Consider the following 16,498-nt stretch of genomic DNA (forward strand, 5'->3'; position numbering starts at 1 on the left):
TCCACAAACACTTGTGTAGACTGCAACTAGCTTATCATGAAATGAGACTAATCACGGATTGAGCTCCTCTCAGTATCCTGGACAACATTTTTGCTTCCATTACAGCAGTCAGGATGATAAATTAAAAGGTCAAAGGCTGTAGACAGCACATCAGATATTCCATGGACACAATTCTCTGTGGAAATGACTCAGCACTGAATCGCAACAGCATACTAACCAGCTAGTGCAGACGACGCCTATAAATAGAGCATCTGAGAGAGGTGAGGGTGGAGAGGCGATTGGAAGGATGAAACAGGTAAATTTAGAGCTTACAAAAAAACATGCTGCCACAGAGACATAATGAGACCATATACATCTCTCAAGAAAATAACAAGGTGTTTATTTTCAAACTGGTAGAAAGACTTTAAAAAGGTATGCATTGTGTTTAAAGAGTCACAAAGCTAAGCTTGAAGGATAAGGAGTTTTAAAACATACTAGGGGGAATCATATGGACAGGTTTAACGATGACTGAAAAAGCCCTGCGGATGGTTGTACTTGAATGGCTTCAGACGATTTGGACCCCTGAAATTAAAAGAGGTAGAAATAGAAGTCAGATATATATATTATAAGTCTCCCATGCATCGAGTGTAAAAAACGTAACCAATTCCTCTCTTTAATTGTGTACCTGACAGTGCGCAGGCACATCTTTTCACGGGGAAACTCCCGTGGTCCCTCCACGCTGTCATCCTGTCCCTCAGTCTCCAAATACACATCCAGGCAGACACACAGGCGTGAAATTTGATTGGTCAGGAGCTGATGTCCTGGACGGGGGCCCTGCAGTTCATTTTTGAACACGTTCACCTCGCTCTCCATGGCCTAAAGGAAGATGAGTCAGTTACAAACAGGTAATCCCTGTTTTTTGAGATATAAAATGAGCCTGTACAGCAACAGAGGACAAACTCATGAACACTATTAAATTGTTCATACTCGAAGGTTGTCGTCAGTGCGTCCACTGCGCTCTCCCTTCCAGCTAAGAGAGAGGGAGAAAAGAGGAGACATTTCTGGGTAACGGGGACTCAGCACCACCGCAGCCTGGAGACGAGCTGAGAGAAAAAGACAAACGGAGGAAGATTGTTTAAAAAACTGCCATCTTAAAAATCAAAGTACTGATTAAAAGCCACATTGATACGTGTTTACCTGTGCCTCTCTCCACCACAGCCATGAAGTACAGATCGGTCTCCTTTGCCAGACCAGCATCAGTCACATGACGTACAAATGGCAGATCCTAGCAAAGAAGAGAAATATTGCATTGAGATAGGCACTTTATTATGTGTATTTTGAATTAACACTTTCAGTAGAGGTGATTCAAAGTATTTATGAGATTGTTTTTTACCATGTACTCCTGTTGTGTGATGGTGGTCCAGCGAGCTAAACGGGAGATGATCTTGGCTGGAAATAGATGCTGACACTCGCTGGAGACAGGGATGATGCTGTGCTCTGAGGACAGGATAGAAAACAACCTCGGTCACAATTTAAAATCTCTTCATTAGGGACATTTAATGCGTGCTGTTGTTAAACGATACTCTACCTAAAGAGGCAAACTGTTTATGCAAGGCCAAGCGGGACTGCAGTCGACCCCTCAGCAGCTTAATGGTGCTCTCCATGTGGCTAGCACTCAGAGAACTGCCCACACGCACACCCTGAAAAACAAACAACATGAATACACACACACACACACTATCTGTGCGATACTGGAGGATGCTTGATGTCCACACACATGCACACACCTCTGAAGCATCACTTGGAAAATGTAGTCCACCAAGACTCTGAACCCACATGTAGGGATGGCCCAGCTCCTCCACATAATCAGCAAAAGAAACAATCCTAAAAAAACGGAACATCCTGTTAAATTCAAAAAGATGTTTTGCTTCACATTTTGTTCTGTCCTTGAATTATTTTGCATCCATACCCGACTTTATCAAACTGATAGCGGTTAGCTGGATTGGGTGTTTCTCTTCCCTGGTCGCTGGTGAAGAGACAGCTAAGGAGAGTATCTGCTTTCAGCAGGTCCCTGCAAAAGAAGACATCACTAGATGTTCCTTTCATGGCTACAAAGAGGGAGAAAAATGTCCCCACACACACACACACACACACACACACACACACACACACATACATACCCTGCACTGATGGCTGTGCTAAGGTCGATGGATGTGGAGACCTTGGTCTTGACCGTCATAATGTTCAGATTCATCAGATAGTAGAAGGAGAGATGGAGGACGCTGCCATCTGTGGAAACAAGACAGATAACACATGGTGATGAACTAATCCATTACTAGCTTCATTCAACACTCTCTCTTTTCATTTACCCTCCCAGTGAACAGCCCTGGGGGTTTACTTCTCACTGCAGCACATTAGAGAGTGATACCAGGGTGTGGTCAGGATGGATGCTGGCAGCACCCAGGGGACACATACTATGCTGATGGTCATCTTTCACACTACACTCTCTGCAGTCACACTGAACTCAGTGACACGTCATCACTCAAAGACGCCTACACCTTTCCGTTTAGTTTGCTTTTAGTGCAGTAATCTGACTGCTGCAACACAGCCAGTTGGAGAGAGGGAAGCTACTGGAGATAAAAGCAGAAGTTGGAGAAAGACTGGTGATGAGAAAATATGCTTACAGCATGTAGGTGCTGCAGACCCACAGTGCTGCATGCACCCCCCCCCCCCCCGGCCTTTAGGTAGAGTTACGCCTGCAATGCAGATCTCCCTATAATCTGTCACTATTCCTTATATCTCCAGCAGAGGGACCACGAGGGTCAAGTGGTGTCATGACATCATAGCAAACGGGTCATGCTTAGTGTACACACTATCTGGTAGATAGTGAGTTTCTCACATTTACAAACTCCTATCAAAGAAGCATTACACAGATTTCGGCTTTAAAATACTGCATGAAGACAGAATGACTCATTTTGTGCAGAGTGACTTTATTTTGAAGCCATCAAGGACGCAGAATGAGTTACCTTTACACTTGAGGTCCAAGCACAGGGACAGTGGGTGCCTTTTCAGCATCTCTCGTCTTTTGTCGTCCAGCTGGCCGCCTGTAGTCGGCCTCCTCCTCTTCTGTGAAAGGATGGATAGTAAAAAAGCAAAAGAAACAAGAAATGAAAAAGAAAGCATAGCAAGGTGCTGTTTGACAGTGTAGTATATAAAATAAATTAATACTAATTTGCATAAAATTCCAGCTGCAGGGAAAGATAATTTCCACCAATAGCATTTTAGCCCTCTGTTATGACAGATAGAAGAAAAGGGCACTTAAAGGGCCGGAAGTGAATGGATTGAGAAACACAGGTTGCAACCAAATAGATTTTTTTCCCACAAATTAGTAATTAACAAAATATACACTAACTTTACATCTACAGAAACATTCAGACAGCAGTCTGACAATAAAAAACAACAGCGCTTGGATGCTGAACGTGCTTGCAAGAGGTGGGCTCAGGTTACAGTCACCTAGCCATTCTTGGTAAATATTTCCCAGAATTCCCCAGCTGGCACTCCTCCGGACGCAGGAAGCGATCAATATCTGCTGCTCCCCAACCCATCAGACCGCACTGTGTGACAGCTCGGGCTTCAGGGACAGTTTGTGTGTCCATTGCAGAGACAGATGTATTAGGAGATGGGTGAACTCACTGACCTGAGTGTGTGTGTGTGTGTGTGTGTGTTTTATTGAAGTAAAGCCAGGCATGAGACTCACCGTTTTCTCTTGCTCCTCCTCTGCATCTGAGTCACTCTCATCATCTGGATGACACAAAACAAGCTATTAATATGATTCTTTTGTTGTGGATGCATCTGTAACAAGAATAATATATTGGCAGCTGTGTGTAGTGTTGTTCGTACCCTGGGAATCTTCTGGAGGTTTTGACAGAGCCTTGGCCTCATCAACATCACCGCTGATTGACACATTCAAGTTCTTGTCTGGTATGAAAACACAAATCAGTCACTTATAATCAAAGCTTGCACCCACCACTCTAAAAGTAAACATGTACCATGTATCAAGACAGAATACGTACCACAGGCCTGACCGTAGGCATTGGCTTGAACAAACAGGACATAGAGGGGAGGGGGCAGGTGTCGGGCGATATCTGTCTGTTTCTGAGTCTGCTCAAAAGGCATGGACAGGTACTCCTGCACTGGTAGAGAGGCCTGAGAGAAGAAGAAGATAAACCATAATGTCATTCAGAGCAAAGGCATGGGATGCTGTTGGTGCTGCAGTTAAGAACTTCACTTCGATGATGAAAAAAGATTAACAGTCCTGGACTTTAGTAAGGAAATAAATTAAATGTCCAATGTTCAACACATCAGTGCTCCAGGCTGCTGACACTGGAACACTGGACTTAAACCTTTATAATATGGCACACTGATGGTGGTTATACCTGCATTATGGCATTCAGTCCAGGCTGTAAGCTTCTCAGATGTTCCTTCTTCACCTCAATACTCTTCTGGATCTTCTCCTTTGTGGATTGAGACTCCTTGTATTTCTCTGCCAACCTGCATCCAAGCACAAACTTTCAACAGCTGCTCTGTGCTCCCTTAGAAATCCAGACTGCTTGATTAAACACAAATGTACGGTTTGCGTACCTCTTCCTCTGTTCAAGCTCCCAGTCCAGTCGTGCCAGTGTGAGCTGGTGGGGATCATTCTTTGTAAGGTGGGGCCTGGAAATCTCCTGCGGTGCCTCCTGGTAAAACTCCTCCTCACTGACGAGGTCTATCTCCTCATGCTTAGACCTGGGACAGGGAGAGAGAAGTTAACCACCATCATGAAGACATATTTCTGAAAACCTGTGCATGAACTATCAACAGTACAGGTAACAAATCATAATAAAAACTTTTCTCTAATTGAGCAGTTTTTTGTATGACTAACTACAGTAATCTTTTTAAAAGATTTTTTGTTTGTATTATGAAGAATTAGATTTGACTTTAGTTGATTTTAGATGAATCATTCATCTTTGTCTTAAGTTTATTGAAAGTAAAAGCTGTTTTAGTTGAAGGAGATATTTTGTACTAACTTGAACTCCAGACATTTGCTGATCTCCTTCTGAAGATGCATAACTTCATACAGAAGATTCTGCAACTGAAGGTGCAGCACATCCACTCTCTGCTTTGCCTGAGGGGAGAAAAACAAAACAACGCAGTAGTAAAGCTGGTTTGAAAATAAAAATATACCATGAATCAGAACCAAGATGCAATAAGAGCAAGGATGGATAAGAAAGTTTGGAGTCTGAATTGACAAACTCTGCACAATAACAAATCTGCTTTGCTGAGAGTTGCAGCTGCAGCAGCTAGGTGTTACAAAGTAGAAACAAAGTGCTTGGTGCTCAACCTGCCTTTCTGTGATCCGCACAAAACAGAGCTGAGGCAGCACTTTTTCAGCAAATGAATGAAATAGAGCTATCTTAACCTAAACTGGTGTTTGTTTTAGTACCTCACAAACATAGGAAAGCATTTGAGAGTTGTGTGGGAGTTACCTCATGTGTTTGGTCTCTGCCTCTCTTAAGTCGCATATGAGCCAGACGGTTGAGTTTTTTCAGATTCATGAAGTGAATGCAGCCCTGCATGCGTCTCCGTTCGACCTCAGCACACTGAGAAGAGACATTACAAGTTAGTCTCCATTATTGAGCTGAAAACCGATAATCAACCTTGTCTGAACCATGTAGACCAGATTGTAATGCATTATAATCACAAAAGTAACATACTTTATTGTATGGATTAAGTTCCTATTGTGGGTTTCTACAGTGACATATCCAACCCAACACATGCCATGACAGACTTGTTTGAGTGTGTACTTTCAGAGTATGAATCTCACCCCCTCTTTGGCTCCGTTGGCTTTTAGTTCCTGGATCTCACCCATGAGGCTAGCCAGACTTTCACAGGATTCTTTGTACTGCAGGTAGTCCTGCTCAGGATCCCTGCCGTCAAGCTCCACCTCCTCACTGTATACACGCACATCCTGGAAGAGTTATAAAATTAACAAAAATATGTCAATATCAGTCCTACTCCACTCTGAGCCCACTCACCTTACTGATGTAAAGTCAAAGCACGACTAGCAGTAGAGTGAGTGAGTTGATGCGTACCCAAAATTTCGAGGTTGAGCTTGATGGCTCCTACTAGGACTGGAACTAAGGGTTATTTTCATTATTAATTAATCTGCCACTTATTTTCTCAATTTATCCTTTCATCTATAAAATGTCAAAAAAGTCCAAACTCCAAAGAAATTCAAATTACTGTATTTACGACACAGAAAACCTTCCTCACATTGAGATGCAACCAGAAAATGTTTGGTTTCACAGAACAACTAAAACGATTATTATATTCTTAAAATAGTTAAAGACAAATCAGCTCCACCTCATATATACTAACTCACACTCACATGGCTTTAAAAAAATACAATATGAAAATTCAAACTGGTTAATTGGTGGATCTGTCAATGAGATTTTAGTGTTTTGGTCACAGAAGAGCCTTCATTTAGTTCACAGGAGCAGGTTTAACAATGTTTACACTTTTCTCTGATGATGGCCAGTTATATGCAGAACAGTGAATACAATAACATATGCAAAATATAATGCATTTGTATCCCATAGTCATATGACAAATTCTTCCTTTTGACACTTATATTATTTTTTGAGACGTTTATTAATTCAACTCTAATCATTTTTATGACTGTAATTTATACCCTGTTTAGGGCTAAAGGGGGTCTTGCTCCAAAGCACATCTCTGAACTTCTCAAACCTTATGAACCAAGTTGCAGTCTGAGGACTTCTGGGAGAGGTCACCTCAATGCTGTTGCTGGATCAAGGTTGGTAATTAGGGGTGACAAGACCCCCCCCTCCGACTCTGCAAGGAGGGGAACTTTGGCTCACTGCCTCATATTCAACCTTCAAGTCCCCTCTCAAAACACACGTGTTTATTTAAGCTTTCTGTGCTTCATTGCTGTGTGAAACACTATACTATAACTATTGTTTTGACAAATTCTATTCATATATATATTATTTGGTATTATTTCTACATAGTTATTATGTTCCGGCTGTGTGTTGCATTATATGTTGTTTCTGATATTTTGTAACTTAGAAACACCTACTATTTGCTCAAAAATGCGGATATTCAATACTTAAACTATTGACCTTGGGAACAGTACTTGGACATAATTGAGGTTTGTTTGCTGTTGATACTGGATTTTAACCCAGGTCGTAGTACTGGAGGTCTCTATACACGCTACCCATACTGTTGTGCTAGTCGGCCAGGCTCAACAGCCTCCTACCTGCTGGTCTCCGTCTCCTCGGCCTCGCTTTATCTCTGGGGTTCCTCCTTCAGTGCGGAGCACCTTCGACTTTCGCTTCTTCAGGGCGTCCGACGACATTGGAGGCTACAAACGTATTAAGAATATATAGTTTAGATTATACGAAAGTGAATTGCTATGAAACTAAAGTTTAGCCAAACGTTAAGTAAAGTATAAGCCTTTACTATTTCCCTGCCAGCGAGGGAGCTAGAGTTAGCACTAAACTCAGGCTAACGTTAGCTCCTCGGCTAACAACCGTGAGCTTGTAGCATTATAAAGGAAGATTTCTGCTCAAATATAACAATCGATCAACATATTTAGTGGCTGGTGTGATGACAATCAATATTAACATACCTTGTTATTGTACAAGATACGTCTGAAATCCTAAAATCGTGTGTATTGGAACATGAATGAACAACACAGTCTGTTCTTCACCAGGCGCCGGACGGTAGGACGGAACCCCAACATTGCCAAAAACCTCTGACGGGAAAGGCGAAGGCGAAAAGCAGCCGCTATAACACCAATTACAGTCACAAATAAACATTGCAACTCCTACACAAACTACTGTAAAGATTTACCTTCAATAAGATGTAACTATTTCAATTACTTAAAGTAATGTGTAATAAGTTACATTATTTTAATTAAGTAATTGAAATAGTTACATCACTTGTTACATTTTAAATAGGGTATCTAGTAATCTATTACATTTCCAAAGTAACCATCCCAACCCTACTCTCAGGTTTTGTGGTGGTTTTCTACCTGTTCCTTTAATTAGACCCAGATCTGTAGAGGATGTTTTTGGTTATTTTGATCATGAGATCATGGAGATGAGATCAGTTACAAATCGTCAGACTATCAACATTCAAAATTAAACTGAAAACATTTGTATTTTCTCAGGCTTTTGATTAGTTACTCTATCCATGTGTCTGTATGTCTACAGCTCATAACCACATGTTCTTAATTACATTCCATATTTGATTAAAACAGTGTCAAAGTAAACCACAGGTATTCAAAAATGATTTATTCACAATTCCACTGACATTTTTAAAATGTACACAAAAATATGACAGTTTCAGTACATTTAAACGGAAACATTTGCTGTACTTTTTTTTTTTTTACACTTGGCAGAACAAGGAATCAGCCAGTTCACACTCACTTGGCCATGTCTATCAGACTCTGCAGAGACGTGGGTACCCAAGTCTTTTCTCCCTGCACAAACACAACTCCTCTGTCTATGTAGATGACAATACGCCCAAACGTGTACAGCTGTTTACCCTCATGCCGTTTGGCCACGATGGGCATAAAGACGATGTTGTTCTCCTCTGCCTTTGTCTGGATGAGATCTTTGAAGTTTGTCGGCACACCAGCACTGATGCCCCTATGAGCTACACTCTCAGCATCCCTACGCTCCTGCATTGCCTCGTACTGGAAGTCCTTTCGTCTCTCTGTCTGTGTGAGATATGCAATATTCTCCCTTGCACCAGGTTGCATATATCCCCCTGTGGGTATGAAAAAGAACAAGCTTTGTAGTGTGTTTTGGTACAGTGGCAAAAAAGTGCTCAGTTGCTTTATTATCATCATTTTGTAAATTAATACTGTCATGTAACTGCAACTTGTTTATATATTGAAGCATTTGATATACATTCAAGTCAGTGTCATTAGTTCTGTAGAGCAAGTTGTTTGATATAGTCTGAGACTGTGTGTGATACCAACCCATGCCTGAAGACACAGCACGGTTCATGATGTCCAATGCTTCATTAAACTTCTCTTTTATGAGCGGTTGTGACAACAAGACATCACTGAACATGCTTTTCCAACCGAGGTACCATTTAGTGATTTCCTCATAGTTAGGACTGTTGCTTAACCATGAACACAGGACCTATAAAAAAACCCCCAAGCAGACACAAAAAAGGATAAAACACAAGATTTAATCAAATATAAAAATATATAATCATTAATTGTGGCTAAGCATATCTTAATAACTAACTCCATGTAAGTATATTTACTGACTTGCAACCACTTTGTAAAGAAGTTTTTGTCCAGCAGGGACACAAGGCTGGAGGGAGACAGCATTCCCTCCCAGTCCATCACCCAGTGAAAGGGCTCCATCTGCTGCTGGTGAGGGTTAATAACCAGCTCCTCCAGACACAAAGCTGTGGAGGCAATCCAAAGCAGTCACACAAACATTAATTACCGGGAAAAGGTTGAACAGGATAAGAAAGGGTAAAAAAAAAAAAGTTAAAAAAAGAGCCTGCTGTATAAAAAAGAAAAGAAAAAGAAAATAATTTGTTTCCATTGCTGTGGCATATTTCTGGCTGTCACTCATGAAGCCGTACCTAGTTTAGGGATGATGTTTTTCACCATGAAGGCCTCCCATGCTCCTAGTGTGAAAACGTCTTTCCACGGCTGCAAAATGAGGCGTGCCGAGGTGTCGCTGGGATGCCAGCGCTGCAAAGCATTTGACAGTTTGCTCCTGATGGGCGGGTAAAGAGGCTCTAGACGTGATTGGAGCAGAGGCAGCCAAGGGTGGATCCAGGAGTGGATGGGCACTGTGTCTGTTAAAGGATTCCAGTTATCCACCTATTAAACATAAAACAGAGGCAAAGGTTTATAAGTGCTACTTATGCATGTCAGACTATGAAGGTATAAAACCACATGCTTTTTCGAAAACATTGGATTTCTCTTCATATAAATGTGTCTGTCTTGCCTCTCGCTGCAAACGGGGTAAAACCAGCTGCTCCAGTAGATGATCCAGGATCCACTGGGGGAGAAGAGGGGCCCATACTTCCACACAGTCCACCATTGGCCCAACAATACGAGGCTGCCAGCCTGACACACAGGACCGCATGACTGGGATCAACACTTCCCACAGCACCCTGGACAAACAAAGACACATCACACATGTCACAAACACAAGCAGTTAAAAAAAAAAAAGTCTAACATTGCCAATAAAATGTATTCACGCAAATACATGTGTGTGTGAACAATGACCTGTGGTAAGGGTCCATATTTGAATCTTGGGCACTGGAGTGGAGGTCTCTAGATTCGAGGATTGCTCTCCACTGACCGATGTCTTCCAGACAATAAGAGCTGTCCTGAAATAATCACAGATAACAGTCTGAGCAGTGGTAACTTCACTGTTGGTAATTAAAGCCAAAATCCCCCCCACAAAACATGTACTGTAACTACAGTAAAAGAAGGAAAAACATAGATGTTGAGGTAATTGCAAAAACATACCTTCAGAGGATCCCAGGAACGTAATTTCTCTTTAAGTAACGGATGAATAACAGCTACGGCCAGGTCTGCCAATCCCATCATCTTATATTCTTCATAATAGTCTGTTTGTAAAGTCTCAAAGATCCGGGCGCACTCCTTAACAAAGAACACCAAACAAAATTATCATTATAGTTTCAACATTATAAAAGCGAAGTTAGAAATTGTTTAAATGTGTTTGTCTGTCTGTTTAATAGATATGCATGGTATATACACCTGCAGGGTGGGTCCCTCCCCTGGTGCTGTCTCCCCAGATGGAAACCGATCCACCAATGCCAACACAGCCTCCATTCTCTGAATGGCATCCTGCTCTACCTCCAGTCTGCTCTGCAGTGCTCGTGACTCGTGTGTCAGCGACACAACTACATCTTTTTCGTGCTGCAGGCGTCTGGCAGACTACAGAAGCAGGTAATAGCATAGCAGAACAGAAAACATGTCAGTATGTGGAAGAGGAGTAGAGGAGCTGTACACAGCAAACTCCTGAAAATCAAAACAATATAAAAGAAGCCTCAGGTGACTGATAGAGAATCCTTTATTAGTAGCTCAAGAAATTTGCCAGATGTTTTTGTTTTTACTTCACACCTGTAATATGTCCTGTTCTGTGAGGTCTATCAGTAGCTGCAGATTATGTTCCAGTTCAGGGAGAGCAAAGCCAGATCCCTTCTGATCACGTGTGGCCATGCTCGGTGGACCTTCGTCTGGGACACTGTGCTTATTGGACATCTGACTGTAACTGTAATACACCTTTTGCTCTCTTCCAGTCATATCTATTACCTAGAGATGAGAAGAGAAAATGTGCTTACTTTAATGTAACAAAGAATTCATCCACATGGGGATTGTTTGGAGTGTAAAAGTATCTCAACATTACAACCTCATCTAAGGAATGTGAGGATCCAATTATAGAGCTCTGATAACATTCCTGTAAGCCAGCAGCAAATTAGCATTAATGCAAAAGTCTTTTCAAACATACCTTGACCTGTGCCAACTCTCCAGCAGATGCTGGTGTACTCCGCCCTGCCAGCTTGCCTTTAGCCTTCAGCTCGTCTACAGTTCTGTAAGAGTACTTGGGTTTCTTCTTTCCTGCAGAGCCAGCAGGATCCTTACGCCACTGACCTAGCTCCTTCTGAAACTCCTACACAAACAGAAATTGAGAAAATGTACTAAATAAGGATGACTGACCACATGACCACATGGAAGAGAAAGAAAAGATCATTATCTAAAACACTCTACCTTTTCCTCCTCTTCTTCTGAGTCGACCACAGGAAAGTCCTGAAGACTCTGCTTGGTTCGTTCATTGCCATAAGCTCCCACTGCTCCCTTGCCTTTACGAATCTTTGCCTCAATAGGGTTTATAATACCTGCAGCAATGAGAGGGTGCAAAATGAGAATATATCAGCTCTGTTATGTAGCTTCTGAACAACATATAATATCGTCCAAAACATGAAAATAATGCAGCTTCCTTAGGCTCACTGACCTTGAGCATTCTTCCCCAGGCCTTTGCCTGGTTGGTAACCCATCTTTTGCAGCAGTTTTTGTCCAATTCCCTTAGTGTGCTTCTCCCAGTTTCCAATGCCTTGTCCAGACTGTATGCCACCTGCAAACCTCTGTGACTGGTTCCCACGGAAATTACTCTGGCAAAAACAATTTGTTTTTAACAAATCTTATTGTACAACAATGCCATGGGTAAAGAGCACACATCCACACAACACAATTTACCATCTGGAGTTTTTTGGGTGCACCTCCACGTGGAGGTGGAGGGGCTGAAGGAGCATCATCATCGGAGTCATCAGAGCCGCCTTCTCCTTTTTGCTGCGGCTGTTGCTGTTGTTGTTTCTCCTCAGCTGCACTCTTTCTTAGGCCAGCACTCACAAAGCTCACCGGAGCAGAGTAATCTTTAGATCTAGAAAAACACAAACAATTAACTCGTTTTTCTGTGCAGCAGTGGTTTGTGTTCTTTGATCTGTTCCTGACTAAAATGGAGCATTAAGGCAGCAACAAAAACAAACCTATGCCTTACCTCTTGCCTCCAAAGCTGGGCCTCTCGTCCTCATCTGAGTCCCTGTCAGCCCAGATGCCATAGGTAGCTTGGTCCTTGGTCTGCCTGTGTCTGCGGCGGTCTGGGTTGAACTCATTGGCCAGATCCCATTCTGTCACCTCAAAGCTCTCAATTTCTACACCTTCCTCTTCCTCCTCTCCTCTTCGCCCATACAAGTGTGACATGGACATCGCTGCAGGTCATGAAAAAAAACATCATGACAATTAACATTGTAAAAAAAAAAAAAAAAAAAAGAAGAAGAGAAAAAAAAAAGATTTACTCTAGATAAATGCTTTGTAACTATATAACCATTTGGTTACTGTTATTTGAAACAGCATCCCCTGTTATAGCTCGCTAGATAACATAAATGAGAAATATCGGTGTTAATAACTTAAACTAAGAGCTTGTTATGGACCGCTGTGAAACGCAGCGTGAAGACAAGCTAACATTTACTATTCGCTACATCCGTAATATTCACGGCCTGTGGAACACTGAAAACATAGTTCACTCTGACTCACCTGAAAGCGTTTGTATTCCTCTAATTAGAGATTTAATCAAGCATAATGTCTCCTGTGACAGTAATTAAAGGTTAGCTAGATATTGCTAGGTAACGTTAGCGTCTTCGTCGTACGAACTGCACACGAACACACAAACTACTTCCGGGTGACTGCTGCTGGTGTTACATGTAACAAACCTTGCATGGAAATGTGTGTCTCAATTTTACAGGCCAAAACATGTTATATATTTATAAATAATTCAATATTGTATGAATCACCTATTCATGGTAGTTTATATGATAAACTTTAGATTTAAAAACGTATTTTCCTAGGATGGCAAAGTCATGACCCGCCCTACTCTACCTCTGATTGGCTAGTACTGGTTGGGCGGGTTGGTTGAAGAGTGTGATTGATTAGTATTAGGGCGAGAATGTCAGTTTAGGCCAATCAGAGGCAGAGTAGGGCGGGTCATAACTTTGCCATCCTTTGAAAAAGCTATTGCACACCGGAAGAGGAATCGCGGGTGTTACACTTAACGTATTCCCACCTGCAGTAGACTTAACCGTAGGCAGCACCCTATATATCAGATTTTAATATAATTGTCATTTTTTTATCACTATGTGTGTGCACATAAAGTTACCGGTGAATTAGCTCAGATGTCAGACACCGGGGAGGAGTGGCAGGTTGCCCGGAGACGAAAAGGTGCAGCGCGAAGATCAAATACACTACAGCCGTGTGCAGCAGCAGCTGCATGCTGTCAGGAGGAGCTGGATGTTGGGAAAACTGTTAAACGGATCAGAGAAACAGTGTAAGAAGTTTTAAGTCACGTTAAGTAACAGGCTCTCAGTATTATCCATGTTTTCATGTGAATGTTCTCACTACGGGCCTGTGCACAAACTCAGGAGAGGTCAGTAACTTCTCCTCTTCATCTGCAGGTCTGAACTGAGATATGAGGACTTTTGGAAGGACTGGAAAGGTGAGTGCTGGGCACATTGAATGTTTTTGGTAGAGGAATGGATAAAGGACAATTGAAAACACATTTTGTAAGTCTGACTTAAAACAACAGCCCTAATTCCTCTTGTTCATACTGGCCATAGAAGATATCTGCACTTACAATGTAAAAAACAACAACAACAACAATCCACAAGACTCCTTCTGTGCAAAATGGCATTAAAAAGTCTATCAGAAGCAAATATAAAGCTTCAGCTGTCCAAATTAGTCAAACATCTGTGAACTGTATGTTTAGAACAGCTGCAGGTGGCAGAATCAGCATCCCTCTCAAAACCTCCAGAGAACAAGAAGGACACTGAGCTCTCCATTGACCATGTGGAGAAAGGCGGAGACGGCAGAACATCTCAACATCTAGAGTGTGTGTGTTATGGCCTGGGCCCCTTTTCCTCCTGTGTCTCGGCTCGCTTCCAGCTGGCCATGTTGCTGCTGCTGCTGGATGCAGGGCAGGTGAGAGGATGTGGGTTTATCCAGTGAGATAACAAACACTTTTTACACGTGACATTTTTCAGTCTGTAAACTGTCTCACTGCTTCTCCACCACCAGATTCCCCCGAAGGATTGCTCTGTTTATGACCCTGCATTCACCTCTGGAGAAAGGGACGTTTTGAAAGAGCTGGGTCTGACTGTACTCACAGAAAATGAGGTCAGTTGGTGATGTATAGTGTGGAGAGAAAATGGACTGTTTCAGTGTTGCTGGGTGTTTTGGCAGCAGTATTGCCAAGTTGCTTAACTTTTTTTCCAAGTCTAGTGTGAAAGTTCATTCTTGACTATGGAAACAAGTTTAACAAAAAATATATTTTCTGAAGATGTCAACACATCTTATGGTCTTTATCAGAAGATGGGGTTAGCTCAGATGCTATGGAGATAACTCAGTTGTGACATTAGAGCTGAAGGTGTGCTGTAAAGTCTTCAGTGTGGTGCGTTCAAGAGCTTTGTCAGAAAATCTGATCCAATTAGAGATTATGAAAATGCAAGTTTGGTACTTTCTTGCGTTTAAATATGTAGTTTGTTCCCAGACTAATTTTAGATTAGATGTCTTGAACTGTTTCCTGTCATGTCCTTTCAGCACATGAATGCACCATCCTGGAAGACTTTTCGGAATGTGTTTTAAAATGTGGTAATAGACAAGAATTTCAAGGTGATGAGAAAATTGAAAGAGGGAATAATGTTCACCATGATTGATTACTCGCCTGATGCCAGTTTCAAGTCTCTGCAGCTTGATTTTAACATCAAATTCAAGGTACAAATCAGTCTAAAAACAACAATATATTATATCTGTCTCTCCACATTGTGCAGGAGGGGAAGCGGTCTGCGACTAAGCCCACACTCTTTTACCTAATGCATTGTGGGAAAGCTCTATACAACAACCTCCTGTGGAAGAACTGGAGTACACAACGATTGCCTCTAATGATAATAATTGGAAACAGCTTCAACGGCATGAGGGACAGGTTTGTACCAAGCATGGATAATGGAGATAATGTTTGAGAAATTGGAGCAGAGGTGACGTTTGCTGTGTGTCATCTCAACAGGGCAATTGAGAGAGAATTCAAGCGGGACTACAGGTACATTAGCCAGGCTGTGGATGTGTGTGAGGAGAGAGCGCTGCCCTGTCCGTCCCGTCTGATTGACGTCTTCAGTGATACAGCAGTCATCACATTTCCTTCTAGCAGCCTTAACAAACTACCTCAGTCCACCTGGACAGAGCCACATGAACCACAGTACCAGCACTGCCCTGACTTGGAGATCATACAGAGGGAAGCACTGAGCTGAGAAAGGACATGAACAAGATATGGACAAAATTGTACAGTTTTTTTATTTTATCATTGTCATTGATATACAGTATGCAATTAAAAAATGCTTCAATTTATGGATTGAATGTTGCACAATTGAACCACTTCCATGATAAGTTTGTCTCAAGGCTGCATTGGGATTGCCTCTGTCCAGACCTTTGAATCCACCCACTCCTCCGAGATGACTGATTGACTGAAGACGGAAACGGAGTGTAACAAGTTGACACTTGTGTCTGATAATAGGCAAACTTTGGGAAGAAAAGGGTACTGTTGTTCATCTTACACTAATAAATTCAAGCTGTTTTTTAAGCGGTAATAAAGAATTACCATCACTGAATTGGGACTACCTGTTAAGTATTAGTTATGTGTCTGGTGTTGTTGCTGTCCTCTATTGTCATTTCACCACAGTCAAATCCATACTGTTCTGTTCAGTGCTACTTATGATGACATGACATTGTGTTCATTAATTCATAAACTTAACTTAAAACTTAAACGGACATAATGATGTTTCCACATTTTATCTGATTTACTATTAATCACATTATGACTGGCCATTTTTAAGATTTTTTTCTTTTCAT

At 41.8% G+C, this 16,498-nt stretch overlaps 3 protein-coding genes across 3 annotated transcripts; 1 reads left to right on the forward strand and 2 right to left on the reverse strand.

Annotated features, from left to right (window-relative positions):
* Window positions 1–368: 368 nt before the first annotated feature.
* Window positions 369–7,753, reverse strand: thoc5 (THO complex 5). The gene is made up of 20 exons (XM_062417268.1): window positions 7,670–7,753; window positions 7,298–7,402; window positions 5,846–5,989; window positions 5,508–5,621; window positions 5,049–5,146; window positions 4,621–4,767; window positions 4,416–4,530; window positions 4,053–4,185; window positions 3,880–3,957; window positions 3,737–3,780; window positions 3,006–3,105; window positions 2,160–2,268; window positions 1,949–2,050; window positions 1,767–1,863; window positions 1,568–1,679; window positions 1,373–1,476; window positions 1,177–1,264; window positions 967–1,082; window positions 665–855; window positions 369–561 (listed from the first exon to the last, which is right to left on the reverse strand). The coding sequence occupies exons 2-20, from the start codon at window positions 7,394–7,396 to the stop codon at window positions 498–500; spliced, it is 2,055 nt and encodes a 684-aa protein (XP_062273252.1). The 5' UTR covers window positions 7,397–7,402; window positions 7,670–7,753; the 3' UTR covers window positions 369–497.
* A 562-nt stretch (window positions 7,754–8,315) lies between these two features.
* tfip11 (tuftelin interacting protein 11) lies at window positions 8,316–13,261 on the reverse strand. The gene is made up of 15 exons (XM_062417269.1): window positions 13,142–13,261; window positions 12,606–12,816; window positions 12,305–12,488; window positions 12,063–12,219; window positions 11,819–11,946; window positions 11,559–11,720; window positions 11,171–11,362; window positions 10,805–10,984; window positions 10,553–10,687; window positions 10,307–10,410; window positions 10,023–10,191; window positions 9,652–9,895; window positions 9,326–9,468; window positions 9,029–9,194; window positions 8,316–8,814 (listed from the first exon to the last, which is right to left on the reverse strand). Exons 2-15 carry the CDS (start codon window positions 12,812–12,814, stop codon window positions 8,468–8,470), a joined length of 2,520 nt encoding a protein of 839 aa, XP_062273253.1. The 5' UTR covers window positions 12,815–12,816; window positions 13,142–13,261; the 3' UTR covers window positions 8,316–8,467.
* Window positions 13,262–13,683: 422 nt separating this feature from the next.
* srrd (SRR1 domain containing) lies at window positions 13,684–16,221 on the forward strand. The gene is made up of 6 exons (XM_062418013.1): window positions 13,684–13,928; window positions 14,056–14,096; window positions 14,367–14,578; window positions 14,675–14,773; window positions 15,427–15,578; window positions 15,660–16,221. The coding sequence occupies exons 1-6, from the start codon at window positions 13,777–13,779 to the stop codon at window positions 15,898–15,900; spliced, it is 897 nt and encodes a 298-aa protein (XP_062273997.1). The 5' UTR covers window positions 13,684–13,776; the 3' UTR covers window positions 15,901–16,221.
* Window positions 16,222–16,498: the final 277 nt, after the last annotated feature.

This window comes from Scomber scombrus, chromosome 4, assembly GCF_963691925.1.
Source record: "Scomber scombrus chromosome 4, fScoSco1.1, whole genome shotgun sequence".
Classification (NCBI taxonomy): Eukaryota; Metazoa; Chordata; class Actinopteri; order Scombriformes; family Scombridae; genus Scomber; species Scomber scombrus.